Source organism: Rhinatrema bivittatum, chromosome 19, assembly GCF_901001135.1.
Source record: "Rhinatrema bivittatum chromosome 19, aRhiBiv1.1, whole genome shotgun sequence".
Classification (NCBI taxonomy): Eukaryota; Metazoa; Chordata; class Amphibia; order Gymnophiona; family Rhinatrematidae; genus Rhinatrema; species Rhinatrema bivittatum.
This window is the reverse complement of record NC_042633.1, coordinates 5,798,356-5,823,060: the sequence shown is the minus strand read 5'-3', so window position 1 is coordinate 5,823,060 and position 24,705 is coordinate 5,798,356. Positions and strand designations below refer to the sequence as shown.

At 47.8% G+C, this 24,705-nt stretch overlaps 1 protein-coding gene across 1 annotated transcript in view; it reads left to right on the top strand.

The window, feature by feature from the left end:
* Positions 1-1,459: 1,459 nt before the first annotated feature.
* Positions 1,460-24,705, top strand: part of LOC115081094 (vomeronasal type-2 receptor 26-like) — a 94,426-nt gene continuing 71,180 nt past the window's right edge. Inside the window, exon 1 of the mRNA XM_029585605.1 lies at positions 1,460-1,614. Within this exon, the coding sequence (XP_029441465.1) occupies positions 1,460-1,614 (155 nt within the window). The remainder of the gene's footprint in view (positions 1,615-24,705) is intronic.

Sequence of the window (24,705 nt, the reverse complement as noted above, 5' to 3'; positions counted from 1 at the left end):
CAAGCCGTCTGGACGCTAACCCGCTGGAGGTGGTACAACTTCCACCTCCGCCTGTGCCGCAGCCTACTGTGCAAACTCAACTTCCGGTGCCCACTCGTTACTCCGGGGACGCTATGTCTTGTAGAGCTTTCCTGAACCAATGTTTCATCCATTTCACGTTATTACCTGGACAGTTCCCCTCTGATGCCGTCAAGGTGGCATATATTTTGTCACTGCTGGATGGGAAGGCCATGCTATGGGCCTCGCCCTTGTGGGAACACCAGGACACCATGCTTAATAATTTGCAAGATTTTGTGGCTCATTTCAAACAGACTTTCGATGAACCTGCCCGTACGACTACAGCTACCACAGAGATACTACAGCTAAGACAAGGGCCCCGTTCTCTGGCGGATTACGCAATAGAATTCCGCACCTTGGCAATGGAACTCGGCTGGCAGGATGACTGCTTGCGAGGGATTTTCCTGGAGGGACTCGCAGCGCGTATCAAGGACGAACTGATGGCCCGGGATATTCCCTCCACCTTGAATGAAGTAATCGATCTGGCAGGGAGGATTGACCGACGCTTGCAACAACGGGCCAAGGAAGGTCGAGTTCCCCGTCGGCCGGTTTCACTGGCACCTTCATTTTCCCGATCTCTAACAGCGCCTCACAAGACACAGTCCACTGCCAGCAATTCTTCGGAAGAGCCCATGCAGCTTGGGCGAGCACCTTTGACCGAAGATGAAAAGAAGCGACGCCGCACTCTGGGCTCTGCTTGTATTGCGGTACCAAGGGCCATTTCCTGGGTCAATGTCCTGAGAGACCGGGAAAACGGTCGAGTCTAGAGAGAAGGGAGGAGATTCCCCTAGGCTGTATTAATCCTGCTCCTCAATGTACGGTTCCTGTCACGTTGGAGTACCCCGGAGGCTCCTTCCGGACCCTGGCTTTTATTGATTCTGGAGCCGGTGGGAACTTTATCCTGGAAGAATTAGTACACCAGTTGGGACTATCTACAAAGCGTCGGGTACCCCCGCTACGAGTGACGTCCATTCGTGGAACCCCTTTACCACCCGGTTACATCTCTGAAACCACGATGCCACTCACCTTCCGAACTGGTACACTTCACACTGAGACAATCTCTTTTCTGCTACTCGAGAAATCAGTGCATCCCGTGGTCTTGGGACTCCCCTGGCTGCAGCAGCACGCTCCAGTGATCCACTGGGATACACTCCAAATTGCTCACTGGAGTCCTTACTGCATCAAAAACTGCCTGGACCCCCTTCCGAAGCCAGAGGTACTGCTCTCTCACACAGCTCTGGAACTTCCTCTACAGTACCAGGAATTCTCTGATGTCTTCTCTAAGCAAAAGGCAGAACTCCTTCCGTGCCATCGGCCCTTTGACTGTGCCATTGACCTACTCCCAGGTTCTACTCCCCCGCGGGGTAGGGTCTACCCTCTTTCATTACCAGAAACTCGTGCTATGTCAGACTACATTACGGAGAACCTCGCTAAGGGCTTCCTTCGCCCTTCCCACTCCCCAGCAGGAGCCGGCTTCTTTTTCGTGGGTAAAAAGGACGGCTCCCTCAGGCCTTGCATAGACTATCGAGGGTTGAACTCCATCACAAGGAAGGATCGGTATCCCCTGCCTCTGATCCCGGAACTACTTGATTGATTACAAGGAGCAAAGGTGTTCACAAAGCTGGATCTACGTGGGGCTTACAATCTGGTTCTATTCGTCCGGGGGACGAGTGGAAGACAGCATTCAATACTCGTGATGGGCATTACGAGTATTTGGTGATGCCTTTTGGCCTATGTAATGCCCCTGCTGTCTTCCAGAACCTTATGAATGAGGTACTCCGGGAAATGCTTCATTCTTTTGTCATAGTATACCTCGATGACGTCTTGATATATTCTCAAGATCTCTCTACGCATCGTCAACACGTCAAGAGGGTGTTACAAGCCCTTAGAGACAATCACTTGTATGCCAAACTTGAGAAATGCCAGTTCGAATGCGAGACCCTGCCGTTCTTAGGGTACATTGTTTCCTCGTCTGGCTTCCAGATGGACCCAGGAAAGTTGCAGCTATTATCGATTGGCCTCGTCCGTCTGGCTTGAAGGCCCTCCACGCTTCCTTGGCTTTGCCAACTTTTACAGACACTTTATACCCCACTATTCCCGAATGGTAGCTCCTCTCACCGCGCTTACCCGCAAAGGAGCCAACACTCACGATTGGCCTCCTACCGCCGCCAGTGCTTTCGAGGAACTAAAACAGGCATTCTTAGCGGCGTCGTGCTTACGTCATCCGGATCCACGACGCCCCTTCATTGTGCATAGACTACTTGCCAGGTTCTTCTGGCCTGGATTGGCCACTGTTGGAAACAGGATGCTGGGCTTGATGGACCCTTGGTCTGACCCAGTATGGCATTTTCTTATGTTTTCTTATGTTCTTATGTGGAGGTCGATGCCTCTAACTTGGCGGTCGGAGCAGTCCTCAGCCAACACGATACCTCCGGCAAGTTAATGCCATGTTCCTACTTCTCCAAAAAGTTCTCGCCTGCCGAATGTAACTATGGCATCGGGGACAAAGAACTTTTAGCCATCAAGTTAGCCTTCGAAGAATGGAGACAGTGGCTGGAAGGAGCCAACCACCCGGTGACTGTGTACACTGACCATAAGAATTTACTGTATTTAGCTCAAGCCCAACGACTGAATCCACGACAAGCGAGATGGTCACTCTTCTTCAGTCGTTTCAATTTTGTTCTCAAGTATCGACCAGCAGAAAAGAATATTCGTGCCGATGCCCTGTCTCGCACCACTCAGCTAGAGGAGGAGGAGGATTCGCCACAACCTATCCTGGATCCTGCATGCGTCCAGCTAACTACCACTTCACTTGACTCTATAAATAAAACTCTGGTCCCGAAAAGGCTCAGGAAAAAAGTCTTGTCTTGGGGGCATGACTCATTATCCGGAGGACATGCCGGCAGACACAGAACTTTGGACCTCATGAAGCGCTTCTATTGGTGGCCAGGGCTTCGACGAGACGTCTCGCTCTATGTTAACTCTTGCCCCACCTGCGCTTTGCAAAAACCACTAACTGGCCCTCAGAGAGGGTTATTACAACCATTACCGGTGCCTACGGAACCGTGGACACATATAGCCATGGACTTTGTGGTTGAACTGCCGCCTTCTCAAGGCAAGACTGTGGTATGGGTCACGGTTGACCGCTTTTCTAAAATGGCTCACTTCGTGCCTTTACCCAAACTACCTTCTGCTACTGAGTTGGCTTCTCTGTTCAAGCATCATGTGTTTCGCATCCATGGCTTGCCTCAGGACATTGTGTCAGATAGAGGCCCTCAATTCATGGCCAGATATTGGAGGGCTTTGTGCAAAAAATTTAAGATCCAGTTAAGTTTCTCTACCCCGCTTTCCACCCGCAAAGTACGGCCAAACAGAGCGCATGAATCGCTCCTTAAAATTGTTCTTGCGAGCATTTATCAACCACAAACAAGACATTGGGTGGATCTTCTACCCTTGGGCAGAGTTTGCCTACAACAATCAGGTACATACGGCGACAGGAGAGTCACCCTTCCAAATTGTGTATGGCAAGCAGCTTAAACCACCACTGCCCTTATCGGTACCCCATCTCTTCTCCAGCCGCCCAGTTAACCGCTGATCAACTGGGGTAAACTTTGGACCTCTACGCAACTTCGACTTCAGAAGGTCGCACGCACTGCCAAGCGCTACTATGATCGACACCGGAAACCTGCTCTTTCGTTTCTCCCTGGCGATCGTGTTTGGTTGAGTACAAAAAACATTCATTTACGACAACCTTCCAAGAAGCTATCACCCAAGTTCTGTGGCCCTTTTCGTGTAGCCGAAAGGATAGGGTTAGTGTCCTATCGTCTACGCCTTCCTACCACTCTCCGCATCCATGATGTCTTCCACGTCTCCTTGTTAAAACCAGTGATTCTTTCCAGGTTTCATCCCAAACCACTCAAAGATGGTTCCACTCCCACAGCTGAGGATCCCACATTTCAGGTACGAGAGGTCCTGGATGCTCGATTTGCCAACAGGCGTTGGGAAGTACTTGCTGGCATGGGAGGGTTGGCGGGAACGAGGACAATACGTGGGAGCCTGCCCCGCAATATCTTGGACAAAAAACCTCCTGCAGCAGTTTCATTTAGACCATCCTGACAGGTCTGGTCCTCTGAAGAGGGGGCGTAAAGGGGGGGGGGGTACTGTTGCGGTCCTGGTCGCTAGGCTAGCGACCGGGTCCTTACCTTGTCTCCGGTTCCCCCATGCCCGCCGCGATTCGCCGCTCCTGGGCCCGACTCGACCGCGTGGCAGCGGCTCTCCTCATGTGGAGACGCCGCTGAGGTCCGTGCCTGACTTCTCCCCCTGCCGGGGGAACGCGCGCGAGGGGACGGCTTTTGTAGGTCAGCACCCGGATGTGCTGAACCGCCCCGTTTTTGACGTCAGACGCCGGCTCCCCTATTAAACCTGCGTCTGTCTCTCCTACCTTGCCTTTGCAACGAGGTCGCTCTCTTGAGTGCTTAGTTGCTTCCAGCTCTGGTTCCCTGCTTGTCCAGCCGTGCCGTGGCTCCAGCTCTGGTTACTGCTTGTCCAGCCGTGCCGTGCTCCAGCTCTGGTTTCCTGCTTGTTCCAGCCGTGCCTTGCTCCAGCTCTGGTTCCTGCTTGTTCCCCAGCCATGCCTTGCTTCCAGCCAGGTCTCTGTTTGCTCACAGCCGTGCCTTGCTTCCAGCTCCGGTACCTGCTTGGTCCAGCCGTGCTCAGCTTCCGGCCTCCGGTTCCGGCGTGTTCCTCTGCAGTCAGCCAAGACCCTTGGTCTTCTTTCACGATTCTCCTTGTCTTCAGCCAAGCCGCGACCCTTGGGTCTTCTTCACGATTCTCCTTGTCTTCAGCCAGCCGCGACCCTTGGTCTTCTTCACGACTCTCCTTGTCTTCAGCCAGTCCACGACCTTCGACTTCTCATCACGATTCTCCTGTCTTCAGCCAGCCACGACCTGTGGACTTCTCCACGATTCTCCTGTCTTCAGCCAGCCAACGACCCTCGGACTTCGCCGGATCTCCTAATGTCCCAGCGACCCGGACCCCTACGGGCTTCTCCTGGGGGGGCCTCGGGTTTCCAGGGTGAAGACCTCGCCAGTTCGCTCCAAGCTTAGCTCCGCCTCCTTGGCTCCTTATCATCTATTTGGGGTCTGTCTCCAATCAGCCGGCCCAAGGGTCCACTAATTGACTCATTTCATAACACATACATTTCTCAGCGGGAGTGTCTTACCCCTCACAGAGTGCTGGTTTAGGGGATTCTCTGAAGTCAAGGAATGGGTAAACCTCACCAGCATGAGCCAACTTTACCACCCTCCAGGACAAAGTCTTCATCCATGGTGAAGGGGGTCATCTTCTGGAGTTCCAGCTTGCATCCAGTGGCTAGAGCTTCCCCCATGGTGAACAGCAGAAGATTCAGCCAATCAGAAAGCCTCATTTCCTCACCCTCTCTCACAATGCCCCTGGTTTCATTGCAGGAAGCTGAGATGATACAGAGTGAAAGAAAAAGGGAAAACAAGGCAAAGTGAAGCATAAGCAGTGAAAGCGATCAAACGCACAAGATGTGATCTAGAGAGAAGGAAAAGGATAAAAAAAAAGATGAGAAATAGAAAGCCAGACAGAAGAGACCACGAGAGAGCCAGAGAAAGATGCACCACAGAGTTCATAGTCTGGAAAGGAAGTATCCAGGGAAGAGGCAGAAAAAAGGTCAAATAAAACAGTTTGAAAGCCGGAGAGACGAGGATATTTAAAATGATTTCACACACAAACAACTGCAACACATCTGTCTTTGGAGGCAATGAATTTATATCTTCTCTGCTTGGGGACTGTTTTACTGACCCTGGAATTCTAGAGCTAAATTAAAAAGTGGTTCTCAGGTGCCTTCCTATACGCATTACATGATTAGTAGGTGTGTGACTACACGATTGAATTCAGAACTTTAGCCTCTGAACTCCATTGGGAGGAACGCATTCTTTGGACCATCTTTCTTGAAGGACTATCCGCTAAAATTAAGGACAAGCTGGCAGCTCAGGAACTCCCTTCTTCATTGAACTCCATCATTGAACTAGCAACTAAGATTAACCGCCATCTGCAAGAAAGGGCTCGTGAGACTCTGGGTTTGAGCAGGCATATGACAGTTCCTTGTCCTCCACACTCTTCTTCTTCTCCAGTTCCCCATACTTCATCTTTCTCTGAAGGAACTACAGAAGAACCTAGGCAGTTAGGACGTGTGCTGCAGCACATTGAGCTGACAATTTTAAAGTATTATCTACTATGATGCCTAGATCTTTTTCCTGGGTGGTAGGCGATTCGACCGGGTAACGGTTCTCCATAGATTGAAGCAATGCACAAGGACGTTTCGAGAGGATGGGTATTGATACCCATGAGTTGAACTAAGTCTTTAAGGATAAAATTACCACCTGCTCCGAAATCTACCAAGAAAGGACAGGAAACGATCGAGAGTCCCAGACTATGGTAACAGGCACGAATATTTAAGGGGCCGGATGTGTTGCGCCAAAGTTCAGGATCCCAACTGAACTTAGGCCAGGGAGTTTCCCGGATGGACTGGGCAAGTCTGTAGGTGATGGCCGGGTGCTCTGCAGTACAGGCACAGGACTGTTTGTCTCCGCCAGAGGCTCTCTTCCAGAACAGAGCCCACGACCCAATTGCATGGGTTTGTCGGTCTTAGCCACAGCAGAATTCCCACCAGTAGTAGAGTTGGTAGCAGCTGGCGAGTAGGAACGGAACCGAGGGGGTTTCTTGGACATCCGATTCTCCCATGATGCTCTTGAAGACGATGGTCAATTCAGCCAGTTAGATCAATAAGATCCTCGAGAGAGGAAGGGAGCTCTCATGCTGCCAATTCATCCTTTAGTTGCGGGGGAGAGCCTATCCAGGTAGATAGTTCGCAGGCAGTCTTCCTGCCAAGTGAGTTTTCAGATGCTAAAGTCCGTAATTCGATGGTGTAGTCGAAGAGGCTTCTTTGGCCTTGTCGAAGGTGTAATAGACTAGTACTTGCCACGGCCATGCCGCCCAGATCATCAAAGGTTCGCCGGAACACGGCCACGAACCGAGACAGTTCCCGTAGGAGTATGTCCGATCGCTCCCACAAGGGAGAAGCCAACGCCAGCACCTTTCCTTCTAGTCAAGACAAGATGAAGGTGACCTTGGTTATTTCATCCTGAAAGATGGAGGCTGAAGAGCAAACTGCATGTGTAGCACTGGTTAATAAACCCTCTGCACAGTTTGGAGTCACCGTTGAAATGAGGGCGGCACTGGCAGGGCCAGTAAGGCGCTGGAGGAGGAAGTAGACGGCTGTGGCGAAGAGGAAGCCGTCGCTGGAACTGGGTTGCTGAACATGGCATCTAGCCATGTATGCAGATGCTCGAGGGAAGAGGCCAGAGCCTTGAGAAACTGTTCTGTTCTTGTACCTTTAAGGCCAGGCCAGGAATAGCCTGGAGGGCATGCGGCTCCGCTGAGTCCATGACCTTTGCAATCTGTTGCGCCAGAAGTAGACCCTTCAACTGCGGTGGGGTTGACGCTACCCATAGGAGGGATCCTATGGGTCTCCACTGTTGGCAGGCAGAGAGGGCTGATGGTCAGAGGCCGGCTGGTGCTTCACCAATACCAGACCTCGTTCCCCGCGGGTTGAGCCTTTGGGTGCTGGGGCCGGCTGGACTTTGGTGGCTTCCGTCGGTGGTTGTCAATGGGTGGATCGAGGTCAGCCCAGAGGCAGCAGCAGATATAGGTATCAGCCTGTACTGGACAAGGCGGAGTCCCGGAGACCGGGCGCCAATAGGAACACAGTCTGACTGGGGGCGCCCGAGCAAGAGCAGGCCGAAGACTGAATAAGCCACGTCCAGGACAAGGGCTGAAGAGGCATCGTTGAGCAAGCTGGGTGCAGGGCTGGCAGAATTCTGGAAGCGGTGGCAAGCAAGGCAAAGGTCTAGATGAGGAGAGAATCAAATGGATGGTCAGACGAAGCAGAAATCCAGGGCTGGAGAGAGGCAATGGAGTAGTCAGGCAATGCAGAGGTCTGGGGCTGGAGAGAGGCAATGCAGAGGTCTGAGGCTGGAGAGAGGCAACGGAGTAGTCGGGCAAAGCAGAGGTCAAACCAGGTCAGCAATCTGAAGGGGAGAAGGAGGAACAGGAACACAGGAACGAGGAAACAGGAATTAAGATACTCAGGATCAGGAACCAGGAACAGACGAAGCAACGAGCACTCGACTAGTGAGGGGACCTGTTGCAAAGCCAATCTGAAGAAGTGGAGCCCGGGCTTATATACCGGAGCTCGCTGACGTCATCATCTGGGGTCACGGCTAAGTTCCCGACGCGGGCCCTATTTATGGTTTAGCTGTGCACGCGTGATTAGAATGGCGTCTCCCCGCGGGCCACGCGGAGAGGCCTGACACAAGAACACCAGAAGCTGTAGCAGTGCCGGAAGTACAGGGGAGGCCTAAGGACGGAGCCGGTGGCCCACAGCTGCCAGAGACGAGGGACCAGCCACTGGATTACTTTGAAAGAGGTGAGGGGGCCGAGCCACGGATCTGCCGCGGCCGGTGTGCCTAACACACAAGCTGTTACTCCCACAGGTTTCCTCATACACACATACTCCCTCTCTTTCACACATATACAGACTGTCACTCTCACAGGCTTCCTCACATACACACACACAAGCTCTTACTCACAGACTCCATCACATGCACACACACACACATACACAATGCTTTCATTCTTGCAGACTCCCTCACTCACACAATGCTTTCAGTTTCACAGATTCTATCACACAAATGCACACACAGAGGCTTCCACAGTACTAAATCATCTCTCTCACAAATCATCTCTCACTCCTACAGCCTCCCTCATGCATACATACAGGACCTCCTTTTTCACAGCTTTCTCAAGCCTGAATAGGCAGAATCCATATGGTAGAGTGTGATTTTCACTTGGAACGATGGTATATACAACCTCTAAATAAATACATAATGCACACACACACACACACACACACACACTGGCTCTCACTCACAGGCTTTCTCTCATGAGCAGGCCACTCACACACAATCAGGCTTTCTCACGCCCACATGCCCTCTCATAGGCTCCCTCACACACACACATAATGCTCTCACAGGCTCCCTCACACACACACACACTCTCACTCTCACATGCTCTCTCTCAAATGCTTCCTCACACACATGCATTCTTTCTCTCTGAAGCTCTCTTACACACATGCAGGTTCTCACTCTCACATGCTATCTCGCACAGGCTCACACACATAGACGCTTCCTCAATCACAAATGCTCTCCCTTACAAAATGGTTCTCACACCCAAGGCTCCCTCACATACACACAGGCTCTCTTCTCAAGCTCCCTTACACACACTGGATGGCCCGCACCATTTTTTAAGATGGCGCCGGCCATCCATTGCTCCTACCATGTGAATAATGGAATAGTGGAATAGTGGCCCTTTGCCCCTGTCACATGGTAAGGGCAAAGGGTCACCGGCGCCATTTTGTTTACTGGCAGCCGAAGTTCTGAGAGCGGAGATCGCCCCCGGGACCCTGATGGACCACCAGGTACTTTAGGAAAGTTTTGGGGGGGTCAGGAGGGGGGATTCTAAATAATTAGATTTAAAGGGTTGGGGTGGTTTTTTTTGGCTTGGGACAGCCAAAAACAAAAGCCATCTGGACCTGTGGGAAACGGAATTTCCCACGGGTCCACGATCCCAAAACCGGAACCGATTCCTGCACCCGATTCACATCTCTATTCAGCTGTGCTTCCAATTTTTAACACTGCTTTTCATGGCTGCTGCTTTTTGCTTAATTAGTCCTTTGTCCAAAGGTCTTCAGTTACACTTGTGCTTCCTTGACTGGCTAGAAAACCAGGTCAATGTAGCCCAGCACAGAAATTCAAGCATAGTTCAAAAGAACTTCCTTGGCTGGCTAGAAAACAAGACCAGTTTTGCCCAGCACAGCCCACTCCAGTTCAGACAGACAATCCTTCCGATATGTGAACCATTTTCTAGGGCTGACACAATCCTCCTTCCTTCCCCAGAACCTTTCCTATTTGGGGGTGATGAGCTGCTCCAGCACATTCCCCCAGCCTCCTTTATAGAAATGTGCTTGGGCACTCGACAAAAGTTCCCTCTTCATAAGATTTCCCCCAATGGATATTGTAAACATAGGAACATAACAACTGTGGTGATTTGAGCCAGAGGTGAGTCTCTGTGCTGTAAAACTTTGGGTGTTTTCCTTAAGGTGTGAAGGTTATGACTATTTCAGCCCAGAACAAAACGAATCGGGGAGGAAGGCGAACTAGACGCCCCCCCCACAAAACAATGAACACCAACTGATGCAACCCTGCATCCCGCAGGGTACGCAAAGGAGGACTGAAGCAAAGTCACAGGTGGTATGCGTGACTAGCTGCAAGGATGCCGGAGCTCATGAACCTTGAACAGGAGAAGTGGGAAAGGGGAGGGAAATAGGTGTGAAGGTTATGTTGCAGGAAGTAGAAGGAAACTACATTTCCCAGATGCCCTGGTAGTCAGCCCCAGGAAGGGTTGGGGGCAGGGAAACAAAGAGGCGGTGTCTTCCTAGGGTGGGGTAGTCTATCTCACATAAAGAGAAGAACCCTCCAGAAAAGGAGAGGCAATTCAGGAGAGCTGAATGGAAGGCGAGGAGGTTGGAGAGGCTGAGGCAGAAGGAGAACAGTGCCCAGGCCCACCTTTATTCTAAAGCTAAGTCAGCTCTAAGAAATCTCTTTCCTTTTTCACTTCGGGGCAGCAGTTTGTTGAATAAGAGTCTCTAGCACTGTTATGGGTTAATTAGAGCGCCTAGGTCTCTTACTGAAGAAGCAAAGGTAGAATGTTTTATTTAAATATTGAGAGCACTTATTTGTTGGGTTGGGAACCAAGTAGGAATCGTTATGAAGAAAAGGAAATGCTTAGGGAGTTAACAGCTCCATGAGCTAGTACCTGGGGAAAAAGGGTTGTTGTAGTAAACTATGGCAGCTGTGGAGAATTGTAATTAGGGCCACGTAGCTGGCCTAGGGAGTCTCTCTTTTAATGGGGTTTTCAGTACTACTTTATAGCTGGGAGAATTAGGAGTTACGGTTGTATTAAACCAGCTTTGCCTGCAGGTATGTTGAAGGAAAGCCTGGTAGAGCACAGGGAAGGAGCTGGCTGTTTTATGTTAACAAATCCTTGGTTTAAAAGGGGGGGACACCCAAGGTCACATTGATTGGGGGAAATGTACTTCAGGCAATGCTTATATGTTGTGTGTGACTTCTCTTCTGTGAAGTTGGTTTCAATAAACTTCAGAGCCTTATATGAAGCTACTGCCTGGGTGTAATATCTTATTTTAAGTTATGGCAAATGGGTGCTATGCCGGGAAGGTGACTCCGACCTCCAGTAGGGAATGAGTACAGATCAGTCTCAATCCCCTAGCTTTATGAGGGCCTTCCTATATAAGTAACTTTAACCAATAGCTTCCTTGCCTAAGGGTTACACTGTCAGCATTACTCGCAGGAGAAACTTCAGTGTTGACTTGGCTACAAAGGAACCTGCTGCAGCCGTCCTTGAGAGGAAGCCTCCAAGCCTGAAGTCACCCCAAGGACCTGCCACTAGGGGCGCCACACCCACCACACAACATAAGAAATTGCCAAACTGGGTCAGACCAAGGGTCCATCAAGCCCAGCATCCTGTTTCCAACAGTGGCCATTCCAGGCTACAAGTACCTGGAAAGTACCCACACACTAAGTAGATCCCATGCTACTGATGCCAGTAATAGCAGTTAATGGACTTCTCCTCAAAGAACTTATACAAACCTTTTTTAAACCCAGCTACACTAACTGCACTAACCACATCCTCTGGCAACAAATTCCAGAGCTTAATTGTGCACTGAGCGAAAAATAATTTTCTCCAATTAGTTTTAAATGTGCTACTTGCTAACTTCATGGACTGAACCCCTAGTCCTTCTATTATCCAAAACAGTAAATAACTGATTCACATCTACCCGTTCTAGACCTCTCATAATTTTAAAGACCTCTATCATATACTCCCTCAGCCATCCCTTCTCCAAGTTGAACAGCCTTAACCTCTTTAGCCTTTCCTCATAGGGGACCTGTTCCATCCCCTATATCATTTTGGTCACCCTTCTCTGTACCTTCTTTAGTACAACTATATCTTTTTTGGGATTCAGTGGCCAGAACTGTACCATGGAGCGATACAGAAGCATTATGACATTTTCCGTTTTATTTACTATTCCCTTCTTAATAGTTCCTAACCGTCTGTTTGCTTTCTGACTGCAGCAGCACACTGAGCCATGGATTTCAATGCATTATCCACTATGATGTCTAGATCTTTGTCTTGGAGGTAACTCCTAATATGGAACCTAACATCATGTAATTACAGCATTAGTTATATGCAACACCTTGCACTTGTCTACATTAAATTTCATCTGCCATAGGGATTCCCAGTCTTCCAGTCTCACAAGGTCCTCCTGCTTGTGATTTAACTACTCTGAGTAATTTTGTATCATCTGCAAATTTGATTACCTCACTCATCGTATTCCTTTCCAGATCATTTTAAATATAGGACCGGCTTTTAAAAGGGTTACATGCGTAAGTCCTCCAGATTTACGCGCTAGGCCTGTTTTAAACAGTTCATTCCATACCGCCTTCTAACGTAACACCCCGCCAGGGTCACGTCGGAATGGGATATCATCACTAATTCTCCCACTTGCCGAGTACCTACAAAGCTGAAACTTGGCACCGGCACTCCCTATCATGTCTTTAGAAAAACTAACTGCTTCTCACTGTCCTACATTTGATGGTTCGTTCCATACCGCCATCTAACTCAACACCCCCCAGGGTCACGTCGGAATGGGATATCATCACTAATTCTCCCCTTGCCGAGTACCTACAAAGCTGAAACTTGGCACCGGCACTCCCTATCATGTCCTTGGAAAACCTAACTGCTTCACACTGTCCTACATTTGATGGTTCATTCCATACTGCCATCTAACGCAACACCCCGCCAGGGTCACGTCGGAATGGGATATGAATAGCACTCCGTAATGCAGGATATGACATGCCAATCATGCAATAGTTCATCGTACATTACATCTATAGATATAAACTCCAACGCCCTCACTCACTCAAAACAATTACTTTGCAACTTGCATAAAATAAACTCATGCGTTTCTATCAACTACTCCATCGTAGCGAAGCACGGGTATTCCGCTAGTATTATATATTTTTTATGCATCGGAAGGTCCATATTTAAAATCCATTTACATAGATAACTGAGAAGTTATCCTTCTAAATGGCACATGTGGCATATTCAGCCTCTTATCTGGCTAAATTATAGACAGATAGGTGGATAAAATGATATCTGGCTATAAATAACGTATTATCAGAAAAAGTAAACCTAAAAACAGGAGTACCACAGGGATCAGCTCTATATGCAACCCTGTTTAATATTTATCTGCTGCGCTATGCTACCTCCTAGTGGGCCTGGGAATCATACACTACATTTATGCAGATGACATTCAACTACTACTTCCCATTGAAGACACAATAGAAAAAACACTAAAACTAGCAAACATGTACCTAGACATCATCAGTTACTAAACCAAATGGAACTAGTCATCAACGTAGAGAAAACTGAATGTTTACATTTAGAACGTAAAAACTTAACGATCATCCAAACCCCAATACTGCTGAATAATCAGAATAGAATTAGCTGAAAAAGTACGGAACCTCAGTGTAATAATAGATACGGAACTTAGTCTCAAACACACATATCCTTAAAAGTCAAAGAAGGATACGCCAAACTTATGGTACTCAGGAAATTAAAACCTTTACTAACAATGACAAACTTCAGAACAGTCTTACAAGCACTAATGTTTGCTAGCACCGACTATTGTAATGCCCTTTCCTTAGGACTACCATACACAACAATAAGACCACTACAAATACTGTAAAACTGTGCCACAAGGGTAAAAGAAAAACTGTGCCACATGGTAAAAGAAAAAATGATCACATTACGGAAACCTTAGTAGAATTACACTGGCTTCCAATTGAATACAGAGTTCAATATAAAACACTTTGCACAATCACAAATTGATTCATGACGAAAAAGCAGAATGGCTGAACACAGCCCTACGTGTTTATGCCCCACATAGAAACCTGAGATCTGCCAACAAAGCACTCCTAACCATTCTGTCCATTAAAACAGCCAGACTCACCCAAGTAAGAGATAGGGCTTTATCATTAGCTGGACCAATACTATGGAACACCATGCCCTTAGAAACTAGACTTCAGAGAGATTTCAAACTTTCAAAAAGAGTTTAAAAACCTGGCTTTTCAAACAAGCCTTCTACAAAGAGAACGGAGACTAGTGGAATATGAAATTTGGCAGCAGACCATCAGCAGCAGCATCCTGTATTGTGCATTATGTGTGTCTTTAAAAACAAAATATACATTACGGTAGAGCTATATACGTATCTAAGACTGATAAATGTAGAAAAGGACAAGATTTATATCACTAGACAAATAGTATTTTTTTTATGAAACTTTGTTAACCTAGTGACAGTACTAAGCTCCAGTTCACACTAACCAAAACAATAACGATGATTCTAAATGTGAAGAACTAGCTACATTCTTTTATAACAAAATACAATCTATTTTAATGCGATTCAAGTCTCATATTACACCGAATTCAAACATTAATTTCAACTCAACTACATCAACAATTCCTCTACCTATACCGTCGATTCTCACACCAACCAAGCTACATCTGCCATGCAAAATAAATCCGAATCTAAGCTTATTAATCTTGAGATTACTACTGGTATTGAAGTTGAGTCAATTCTAAAGAAAATGAAACCAGCTTTCCACCCCACAGACAATGGGGCGGATTTTAAAAGGAGCGCGAATAGCCTACTTTTGTTTGCGCTCCAGGCGCAAACAAAAGTACGCTGGATTTTAGTAGATACGCGCGGAGCCGCGCGTATCTGCTAAAAACCTGGATCGGCGCGCGCAAGGCTATGGATTTTGTATAGCCGGCGCGCGCCGAGCCGCGCAGCCTACCCCCGTTCCCTCCAAGGCCGCTCCGAAATCGGAGCGGCCTCGGAGGGAACTTTCCTTTGCCCTCCCCTCACCTTCCCCTCCCTTCCCCTACCTAACCCACCTGCCCGGCCCTGTCTAAACCCCCCCCTTACCTTTGTTGGGGGATTTACGCCTCCCGGAGGGAGGCGTAAATCCCCGCGCGCCAGCGGGCCTCTTGCGCGCCGGGCCGACCTGGGGGCGGGTACGGAGGGCGCGGCCACGCCCCCGGACCGCCCCGGGCCATAGCCACGCCCCCGTACCTGCCCCCAAAACGCTGCCGACACGCCCCCGAAACGCCGCGACGACCGGGCCCGCCCCCGACATGCCCCCGACACGCCCCCGACACGCCCCCTCAGAGAACCCCGGGACTTACGTGAGTCCCGGGGCTCTGCGCGCGCCGGTAGGCCTATGTAAAATAGGCTTCCCGGCGCGCAGGGCCCTGCTCGCCTAAATCCGCCCGGTTTTGGGCGGATTTAGGCGAGCAGGGCTCTGAAAATCCGCCCCATTATGCCCACCAAGATTCTTCTCTTAATACGTTCAACAATAGCAAAACCCATTGCAAAGATTCTCAACAAATCAATCACCACAGGCATAGTTCCTTCTGTACTCAAACATGCTATCATAACTCCTATGATAAAAAAAACCAAACCTTGATTCATCTGATCCAGCTAACTATCGTCCAGTCTCAAACCTACCCTTCCTCTCAAAAATTATGGAAAAAGTCATCAACAAACAACTAACTGACTACCTAGATGAACATCATCTACTTTTCCCTTCCCAGTTTGGGTTCTAAAGTACCACAGCACGGAAACAACTTCTGATATCACTTTCAGAAGTGCTTCTAAAAGCTCTAGACGCTGGTAAATCATATCTCATCGCCCTACTTGATATATCAGCAGCTTTCGACACGGTTAATCACAATACCCTCATAATCCGCCTCTCTGAAATAGGTATTTCGGGCTCAGCACTACTATGGTTCCAGTCATTCTTGAGCAACAGAACATACAGTGTCAAAAGTGGACTAAGTGAATCCAAGACAAGAAATCTCTCTCAAGGAGTTCCCCAAGGATCATCTCTTTCCTCTACATTATTTAATATTTACCTTACACCACTATGCCGGCTACTATCAAAACTTCGTCTTCAATACTTCATCTACGCGGATGATATTCAGATACTCATACCAATCACCAGCACTATCACAAATGCCTTGAACTCTTGGAATGCAGCCTTATTAGAAATTAAAACAATTCTCATGGACAATCAATTGGCTATTAATACCAATAAAACCGAGCTTATCATTGTTTCACCATCCAAAAATGCATCCCTGAGCTATGCTGGTCTTTCACATGACATGCCTGCTATTACTCAGCAAGTACGCAGCCTGGCGTCATCATTGACAGCAATTTCACGTTTAAAAAATTCATCGCGGATACAGTTAAAAGTGGTTTCTTTAAGCTACATACACTAAAATGTATTAAACCTCTTTTATACCAATACGACTTTCGCACTGTATTACAGGCGACTATATTATCAAAGATTGATTACTGCAATGCATTGCTACTAGGTCTTCCTAAAACTACAATTCAACCCTTGCAAATTTTACAAAACGCAGCTGCCCGCATCATCACTGACACAAGCCGCCATGAGCACATCACTCCAGCACTTCAATCATTACACTGGCTACCCGTGGCATCCAGAATAATATATAAATCCTTGACGCTGAGTCATAAAGCCATCCACAACAGAGATATGAACTGGTTCACTGATCACCTACAATTCAAAACATCAATCCGCCCAACCAGATTCCAGCATTTAGCTAAACTGAAGATCCCTGCACCCAACCTGACTAATCTTTCCACTACAAAAGAACGTTCATTCATCATTGCTGGATCCAGAATATGGAACACCATACCATCAGAATTACGCCAAGAATTTTGCTACAAAATATTTAAACAAAACTTAAAAACCTGGTTATACGAAAAAGCCTACTATTCTTGAACTGAGTCCTTTGCTTTGCATTCTAGTTTAGTCCCACAGACACTCATATTCTGATATTTATTTTCATTATACAAAGTTTTACATGGATTTGTATTCTTTCAGTTATAATGTTATATTGTAAAGCACTATGCTGAATTAATGTTTGAATGTAAACCGAGGTGATGTTACTTACGTGCCCCGGTATATAAAAAACCCGTAAATAAATAAATAAATAAATAATCTACACAAGTAACCAAAGATATTATGTGCCTCACTGTAAACCGTTGTGATGGAATACAACTGAACGACAGTATAAAAAAATGTTTAAATAAAATAAATAAATAAAATTTAGCCAGATAAAAAAGGATGTTTCGGGGATGTTCCAGGGAGGGGCTGATATATCTAGCTAACCTAGCTGAATATCGTGTGTATTCGGCTAACTTGTTTAAGTAGTCTATATAAATAAAAATGTTAAATAGTTTGGACAAAATCGCTAATCTCAGAAACCACTGAACTGATTGCTTTCAAATTTGAACACAACCTTCATTTCGCATACAGGAAGGTTCTTCTGTACTTACATTACAGATATGTCACACCTGTGACAGGTAAAATAGGTTTAAATTTTTTTTGAGAAAACAGCGACAGCGACATCTGCTGGACGTAAGCGCCATCTGTTATACCTTACACTAACACACGCTACACTAATCATTTTGCCAGTCCAGGTCCACGTTTCACTTCCATTTTAACACATTTGCACACTTTTTCGCCGGAAGATAACTATTTCCTTTACAGATAAAATACACCCACCACCCTCCTCACGCCCCCCACACACATGCCAAATTGATTTACTTCCCACCCTCCCAACACACACAAAACCACCCTCCTCACACCCCCCACACACATGCCAAATGTATTTACTTCCCAGGCCCTCACAACACACAAACAAAACCTGACAGAAGTCTGGGAGGCTCCAGCGGGGGGCCAGGACCGGTCTGGGACACATCTCCTGCACTACGGCCGTTGGCTGCCAGCAATCAACATGGCGCCGATGGCCCTTTCCCTTACTATGCCACTCGGGGACAACAATGGCGGCAGTAGCCCATGTGACATAGTAAGGGCGAGGGCCCCTCGGCACCATTTTCAGGACTGGAAGCCGGCGGCCCTTTGCCCTTACTATGTCAGAGGACCTACCGCTGCCATTGCTCCACCCCACTGACATAGTAAGGGCAAAGGGTCGTCTGAACCCGTTTCAGTGCTCTCAGCCGGATGGACCAACGCCAATACATTGCTCCCGGACCACTCCTGAACGCCCGCTCCACCGACATTTTTATCAGGTCTCGGGGGGTCTGGAGGGTGGGGGGTGGTAATGAATTTATTGCGAACATCTTGGGGAGGGGTCACGAGGGGGGGCAGGTTTCATTCACACTGACACACCTTTATATAACTACCTCAGACCCACCCCTCTCATCCTCGCCTCCTCCTACATCCCTGTTCCCCCGCCTCCCACCCTCCTCCCACTTCATCCCTGCTGACATCCTTATCCCAAGCGTTCACTGCTTATATCCTTTTATCACGTTGATAGTTAAACTTCTTCTTCTTCTCTCATTTTAAGAGTTAATATTTAATCACCTTTCTTTAATTGACTTATCCAAAGACTACTTCCTGTTTGCTTGTCATTAAACTATTGTAAAGCTTGTTGCTATGTTATGTTACAATGTGAACCGGGGTGATGTTTTAACGTGCCCCGGTATATAAAAAAAAATCTTTAAATAAATAAATAAATAAATAAATAAATCAGCGACTCTGGGGGGGCTGGGGGGGAGCTACTGTTTTTCGCAGGGCTGGGGGAGGGGGGGCAGGAGAGTGTGGGGTGGTTAGTTTAAGAGAACTTTTCTCATAGGGTTGTTTTTTGGGGGAAGGGGGAGGTTCACACACAAATACATACACTAAACTTGCACGATCTCGGGAACGCACCAAAATAGCCCTCCCCAGACCACAAAACAAATTTGGAAGTGCAAATTTGGTTAGGCACTCCCTATTTGGCTACATAACGCGCACAGACGCCCAGGGACAGACCACATGTAGCACCAACAATTTTAATTTCCCAGGTCTTGGGAGGGGGCAGGAGGGTGGGGGTTATTATTTGATTTAAAGGGTTGGGATTGGGGGGGGTTGGGGTGGGGGGTTCCCACAGAAATAGAAAGACAAAGGTTTTCTGATCTGAAGGGTAGGCAGTAGGCGGGGGGAGGTGACAGTGAGGGGAGGGAGAATGAGGGGGGAGGTGAGTGTCGGGGGAGGGAGAATGAGGGGAGAGGTGAGTGTGAGGGGAGTGAGTTGGAGTGGGGACAGGGGAAGGAAGGGGGATGAGTGACCAAGGTGGAAGGATGAGTGACTGAGATAAATGAGCAAGAGGAAGGGGGAGGGAGGGTAAAGAACCTGACTCTGCCACTGCAACGTGTGGCCGGGTACCGCTAGTATAGTAATAAATAATATAGAAAGACATCTATGAATGTAATCAAATAAACTGGGCATTTGCCACATTAGAACAAATCTGAGTCCACTAATATTTCTAAAATTAAAACAAACAAATATTTTTTCACAAAGTATATATTTATCTAATAATTAAAAAAAAATATATAAATATTAAATGCAGAAAATATTCAAAATAAAAAAGGGGGGGGGGGAGGTTAGCCACGGTCAGGGCTAAATTGGATGCTCATTGCGAAGGACCCATTCCAGGGTCATGTGGAGAGGAGGATGGCAACCTGGGAGGAGGATCCTGCTCTGGAACATCTCCTCCGCACGAGGCATCTCGTGAGGAGGAGATGCCTGTGCCCTGTGCTCCTGAAAGGCCTCCTCCAGGGCTGACAGCCTCCTCTCCACATCCTCGCAATGAGCATCCAATTTAGCCCTGAGGTGATTTACTCCCTGCAGGATCTCCTCCAGCTGGTAAACTGTGCACAGTGTGCTGTGCATGCACAGCTAGGAGATCCTGCAGGGAGTAAAGCAAAAGCAGTGGTGGTGGTGGTGGTGCTGCTGGGCCCGGCTGCAGCTTGCACACTTGTTGCTGCTGGTGGTGCTGCTGCTGCCGCTGCTGCATCCTCTTGCCCTGTAAATAAATGTCCAAAAATTCAACATGAGATATAATAGAACAATACATAACATAATACATATATTTGAAATATTCAATATTGTACGTGCGCCAGAAAGTTTATATTATAATATTAAAATAAAATCTACCCCTTACTTTACTAAATTACAGGATTTTAGAAAAATGAGCCTACATTCTTATTATTCTATAACATCGGAGAGGAGAGAGGGGGAGAGTGGAGGGGATAGCATTCTAGATAATTATTAATTACAAAATATAATATAACATAACAATACAACAATTTTGTTTTTCAGCCTCAGACAGATATACTAGTGTACTACTACTATTACGTACTTAGACTTACTGGCCCTGTGGCCCATATATTACAAGCCGTTAAGCCCATGAAAACGGGCTACATTTTTAGGTTCATTTTTGGACAAATGGACACAGCACTGTCTTCTACACTTCTTTGTCCTCACTCACCCTCTTTCTCCCACTGCCTCCCTCCACTCTCACTGAAAACCCCTTCCCTCACTGTCACCTCTTCCCCTCAGTCCCATTTTTGGCACGTCAGTCAGGGCTCATTTATCTGATAATAATCATAATGTTACCTGGCCCACTGGTTTGGCTGTTGCCTGTGTCCTCCTCCAGTGGTAGCTGCTGCTGGACCCAGGAAGCCCCGCCTCGTCCCTGCCGCCGTGTGGTTCTGTACAAGACAGATCAAAATTCAGAGAACAACAGTTAAAATTTAAAAAGAGGAATGAGATCAGACACAAACATTATTAAACACAAATTCCATTACAATTAATTGAGAAAATATTTGTGTACTTGTGTAGTATTCTGAAACCTACCAGGCAAGGGACGGACAAGGTTCTGCGGACTTCTTGAAGTTACTCACCCTCGTGAAGTCTAAGGTGACGACCTGAGAATTAGAGGGATAAAGGAAAAAGAATAGCATTGATTGATTAATAAATTAATTACAAACACAACATGCCCAAGTTTTGCCTTGACCTACTAGGTTATTTTTTATGCAATATTTATTTATTATTTATTTATTTAACAGATTTTCTATACCGACATTAAAATACACATCATGTCGGTTTACATTGTAACAGCAGGTAGAAAATACATAGAACGGGGAAGTGGGGGGGATAAACCAGCAAAAACAAGAGTAGAGAGGGCTCTAACAGGGAGCCCGAGGCAATAGTTAACAAAAAGGGGCGGGGTAAGAGGAGTTAATTACAAAGGGCTAGGGTGCGGGGAGGTATAAAATGGGTGACTATTTACAGGGGGGGAAGGAAGGGGGCAACAGTAATTAAAAAAAATACAATTTTTTTTATATTTAGCTATCTTTCAATGTGTCATTCCAAATTCCCAAATACCACCATTTCAAATGATAAATATAAATAATATTAATATACCACTAGTGATAACATTATTATCTCTCACCTTTCTTCTTCAGATCTTCAATCTCCCGAGGGTAAGTGGCTTTCCGGCAGAACTCCTCCTGAAGGGACACCCAGGCTGCAGACTCCCTTTGCGGGTTAGGTCTGCAGCCTGGGCGGGTGTAGAGATTCTCTTTATTCAGGAGGCATAGCTGGGCTAGGAGGTCCACATCAGCCTGAGTAAAGCAGGGCTTTCTGGACCTGTAAGCTGCCTTGGAGGAGGACGGTGGGGGGGAATCTGATTCCCTATCCCTATGATCCATCTACGATCCATCTACAATGAGAAAATAAAAAAGATGAAAGAAAAAGTATGTGCTTTAGGACAGCTGTCTTCAGAAGCTCAAATGCAGGGGGCTGTCACAACCTTCACATCCCTCCCCACACCATTCACTGGCTGGTATATGGGAGAGGGGAGGGTGTGTGAAGGGCTGAGCAGTTCCCCGTCTCTGAAGGACAGCTGTCTATTCAGAAGCTCAGATGGGCCACACAGAGAAAACTGTGCCCAAGTTTGCACTGCAGTTCCTGTGTTAAACTTTTCTTTTTCACTAGAGTTGTTGCGGTTCTGGCCGCGAGCACCGGGGCCAGGCCCTTACCTCCTGTCTTCCGGACCTGCTCCCGCTTCCAAAGGCCTAGTTTGTGGTCTGTTTGGCGGCGTCCCCGCTGGGGCTGCGCTGCTGCGAGATCTCCCATGGACGCCCTGCTCCTAGGCACGCGCGCGCCACTTGGGCGCTTTTCTAGGCCGTTTCCTGCCAGTGGTGACTCCCACCCAAATCCTGACGTCAGATGTCGTGGCTTTCATAAGCCGGCCGCGGCCATCCAGTCTTGGCCTTGCAACGGGTTTGCCTCCTGGTTCCCTGTTGTGTTGTGCCCCGGAGTGACTCGCTTTGCTTCGTCACTCCATTCCTGCTACACTACCTGCTCGGTTCCAGCTACACTACCTGCTCGGTTCCAGCCTGCCTGCTACAGTACCTGCTTGGTTCCTGCTACGGTACCTGCTCGGTTCCAGCCTGCCTGCTACAGTACCTGCTTGGTTCCTGCTACACTACCTGCTCGGTTCCAGCCTGCCTGCTACAGTACCTGCTTGGTTCCTGCTACACTACCTGCTCGGTTCCAGCCTGCCTGCTACAGTACCTGCTTGGTTCCTGCTACACTACCTGCTCGGTTCCAGCCTGCCTGCTACAGTACCTGCTTGGTTCCTGCCTGCCTGCTACAGTACCTGCTTGGTTCCTGCTACAGTACCTGCTTGGTTCCTGCCTGCCTGCTACACTACCTGCTTGGTTCCTGCCTGCCTGCTACAGTACCTGCTTGGTTCCTGCTACAGTACCTGCTTGGTTCCTGCCTGCCTGCTACACTACCTGCTCGGTTCCAGCCTGCCTGCTACAGTACCTGCTTGGTTCCTGCCTGCCTGCTACAGTACCTGCTTGGTTCCTGCTTGCCTGCTTCAGTGCCTGCCTGGTTCCTGCTTGCCTGCTACAGTGCCTGCCTGGTTCCTGTTTACCTGCTACAGTTCCTGCCTGGTTCCAGTACCCGAGTCTTGCTACAGTTCCTGCCTGGTTCCAGTACCCGAGTCCTGCCACAGATCCTGCCTGGTTCCAGAACCCGAGCTCAGTTACAGTGTCTCTACTGTTCTAGTCTGGTTCCAGTTACCTGTCCTGATCCACAACCGGCCTAAGTCCCAACGGCCGGGCCCCTACGGGCTCCTCCCGGGGGAGTACCAGCTTCCAGGGTGAAGAGCATCTACGTCCTGCCCGAACATCTGCCTCCCGGCCTGCTATCACTAGAGACATTGACCACCTTTCTCAGTCTCCAGCAGGTCGGCCCAAGAGTCCACTAAAACTGAGACTCCCATAACAGAGTAGCACATAATAAAATGAAGTACTTGTGTATTAAACTTTTTCTTTTCCTCTAAAGAAACTTTACATAAAATGAAATAAAGTACTTGTCCATTTAATATCTATTTTATAATATTTATGCTACTTTAGTGAAACTAACATTTAATAAAGAAACTTGCAACCTGAGCTTCGAAACATTAATATACTATAGAAAAACTAAAAAAAAAAAAGCTTATAGTATTAGTAATTTTACAGTGGTTAAATTTATGCAATGCTAGTCTCACTCTCAGTCTCTGATGTGATGCTCACTCACTCTTTTCTTTTCCTCGGCGTCTGCTGTCTGCTACTTCTCAGCTCTCTGGCTCTGCTCCAGGGCTCCTGTAAAAGCTAGTGTGTGGTGAAGTAACAAAATGGCTGCGGGGAACGGTTTTGAGCATGCGCAGGATAGTGCGCACTAACTCATCATTAGTGCCCACTAACTCGGCCGCAGCACGCACTAACTCCCGCTAGTGCACACTAAAAAAAAACAATTTTTGACGAAAACTAACTTCCCGATTGGCGGAAACCGATATTTATACCCGATCAGACAAACCCGAACGTGAAAACGATTGGGCACCCGATTCACATCCCTACTCTTGAGCCTTGCCTATTGCCATCCCCGACTACCCTTTCCTCCATACCTGTAAGTAGGAAGCCTGGGTCTCTCTCCCTTTCCTGAATCCTCCTACTGCCAGGAACCACCTCCACCTGGCCCGATCTCCCCCAAGCAAAGGAACTCCATCCTCACTCTCCTACCATCACTGCCCGGCTGTTACTGCCACTGGCCTGCTGCCTGCCTGCAACCCTGTTCCCACTCCTTCTTGATCAAAGCAACAGCACATGCTGAGAGACCTCACTTCACTACCTCCTGCTGCCCTGTTGTCATTGCTTCCAACCATCATCAGGGAGCACATGGGAGGCAGAGCAGCACAGCACTGCACAAAGCAGAAGCAAAGTCACATATCTCCTTGAGGGTAGTCATGAGGAGATTAGATTAGTGTTGGTGAATTCCATTCCTGAGTGCCTCAACAGGCCAGGTTTTCAGGATATCCACGATGAATATGCATGAAATAGATTTGCATACAATGGAGGCAGTGCATGCAAATTTTCCCATGCATATTCATTATATATCCTGAAACCTGACCTGTTTGTGTCACTCGAGGACTGGA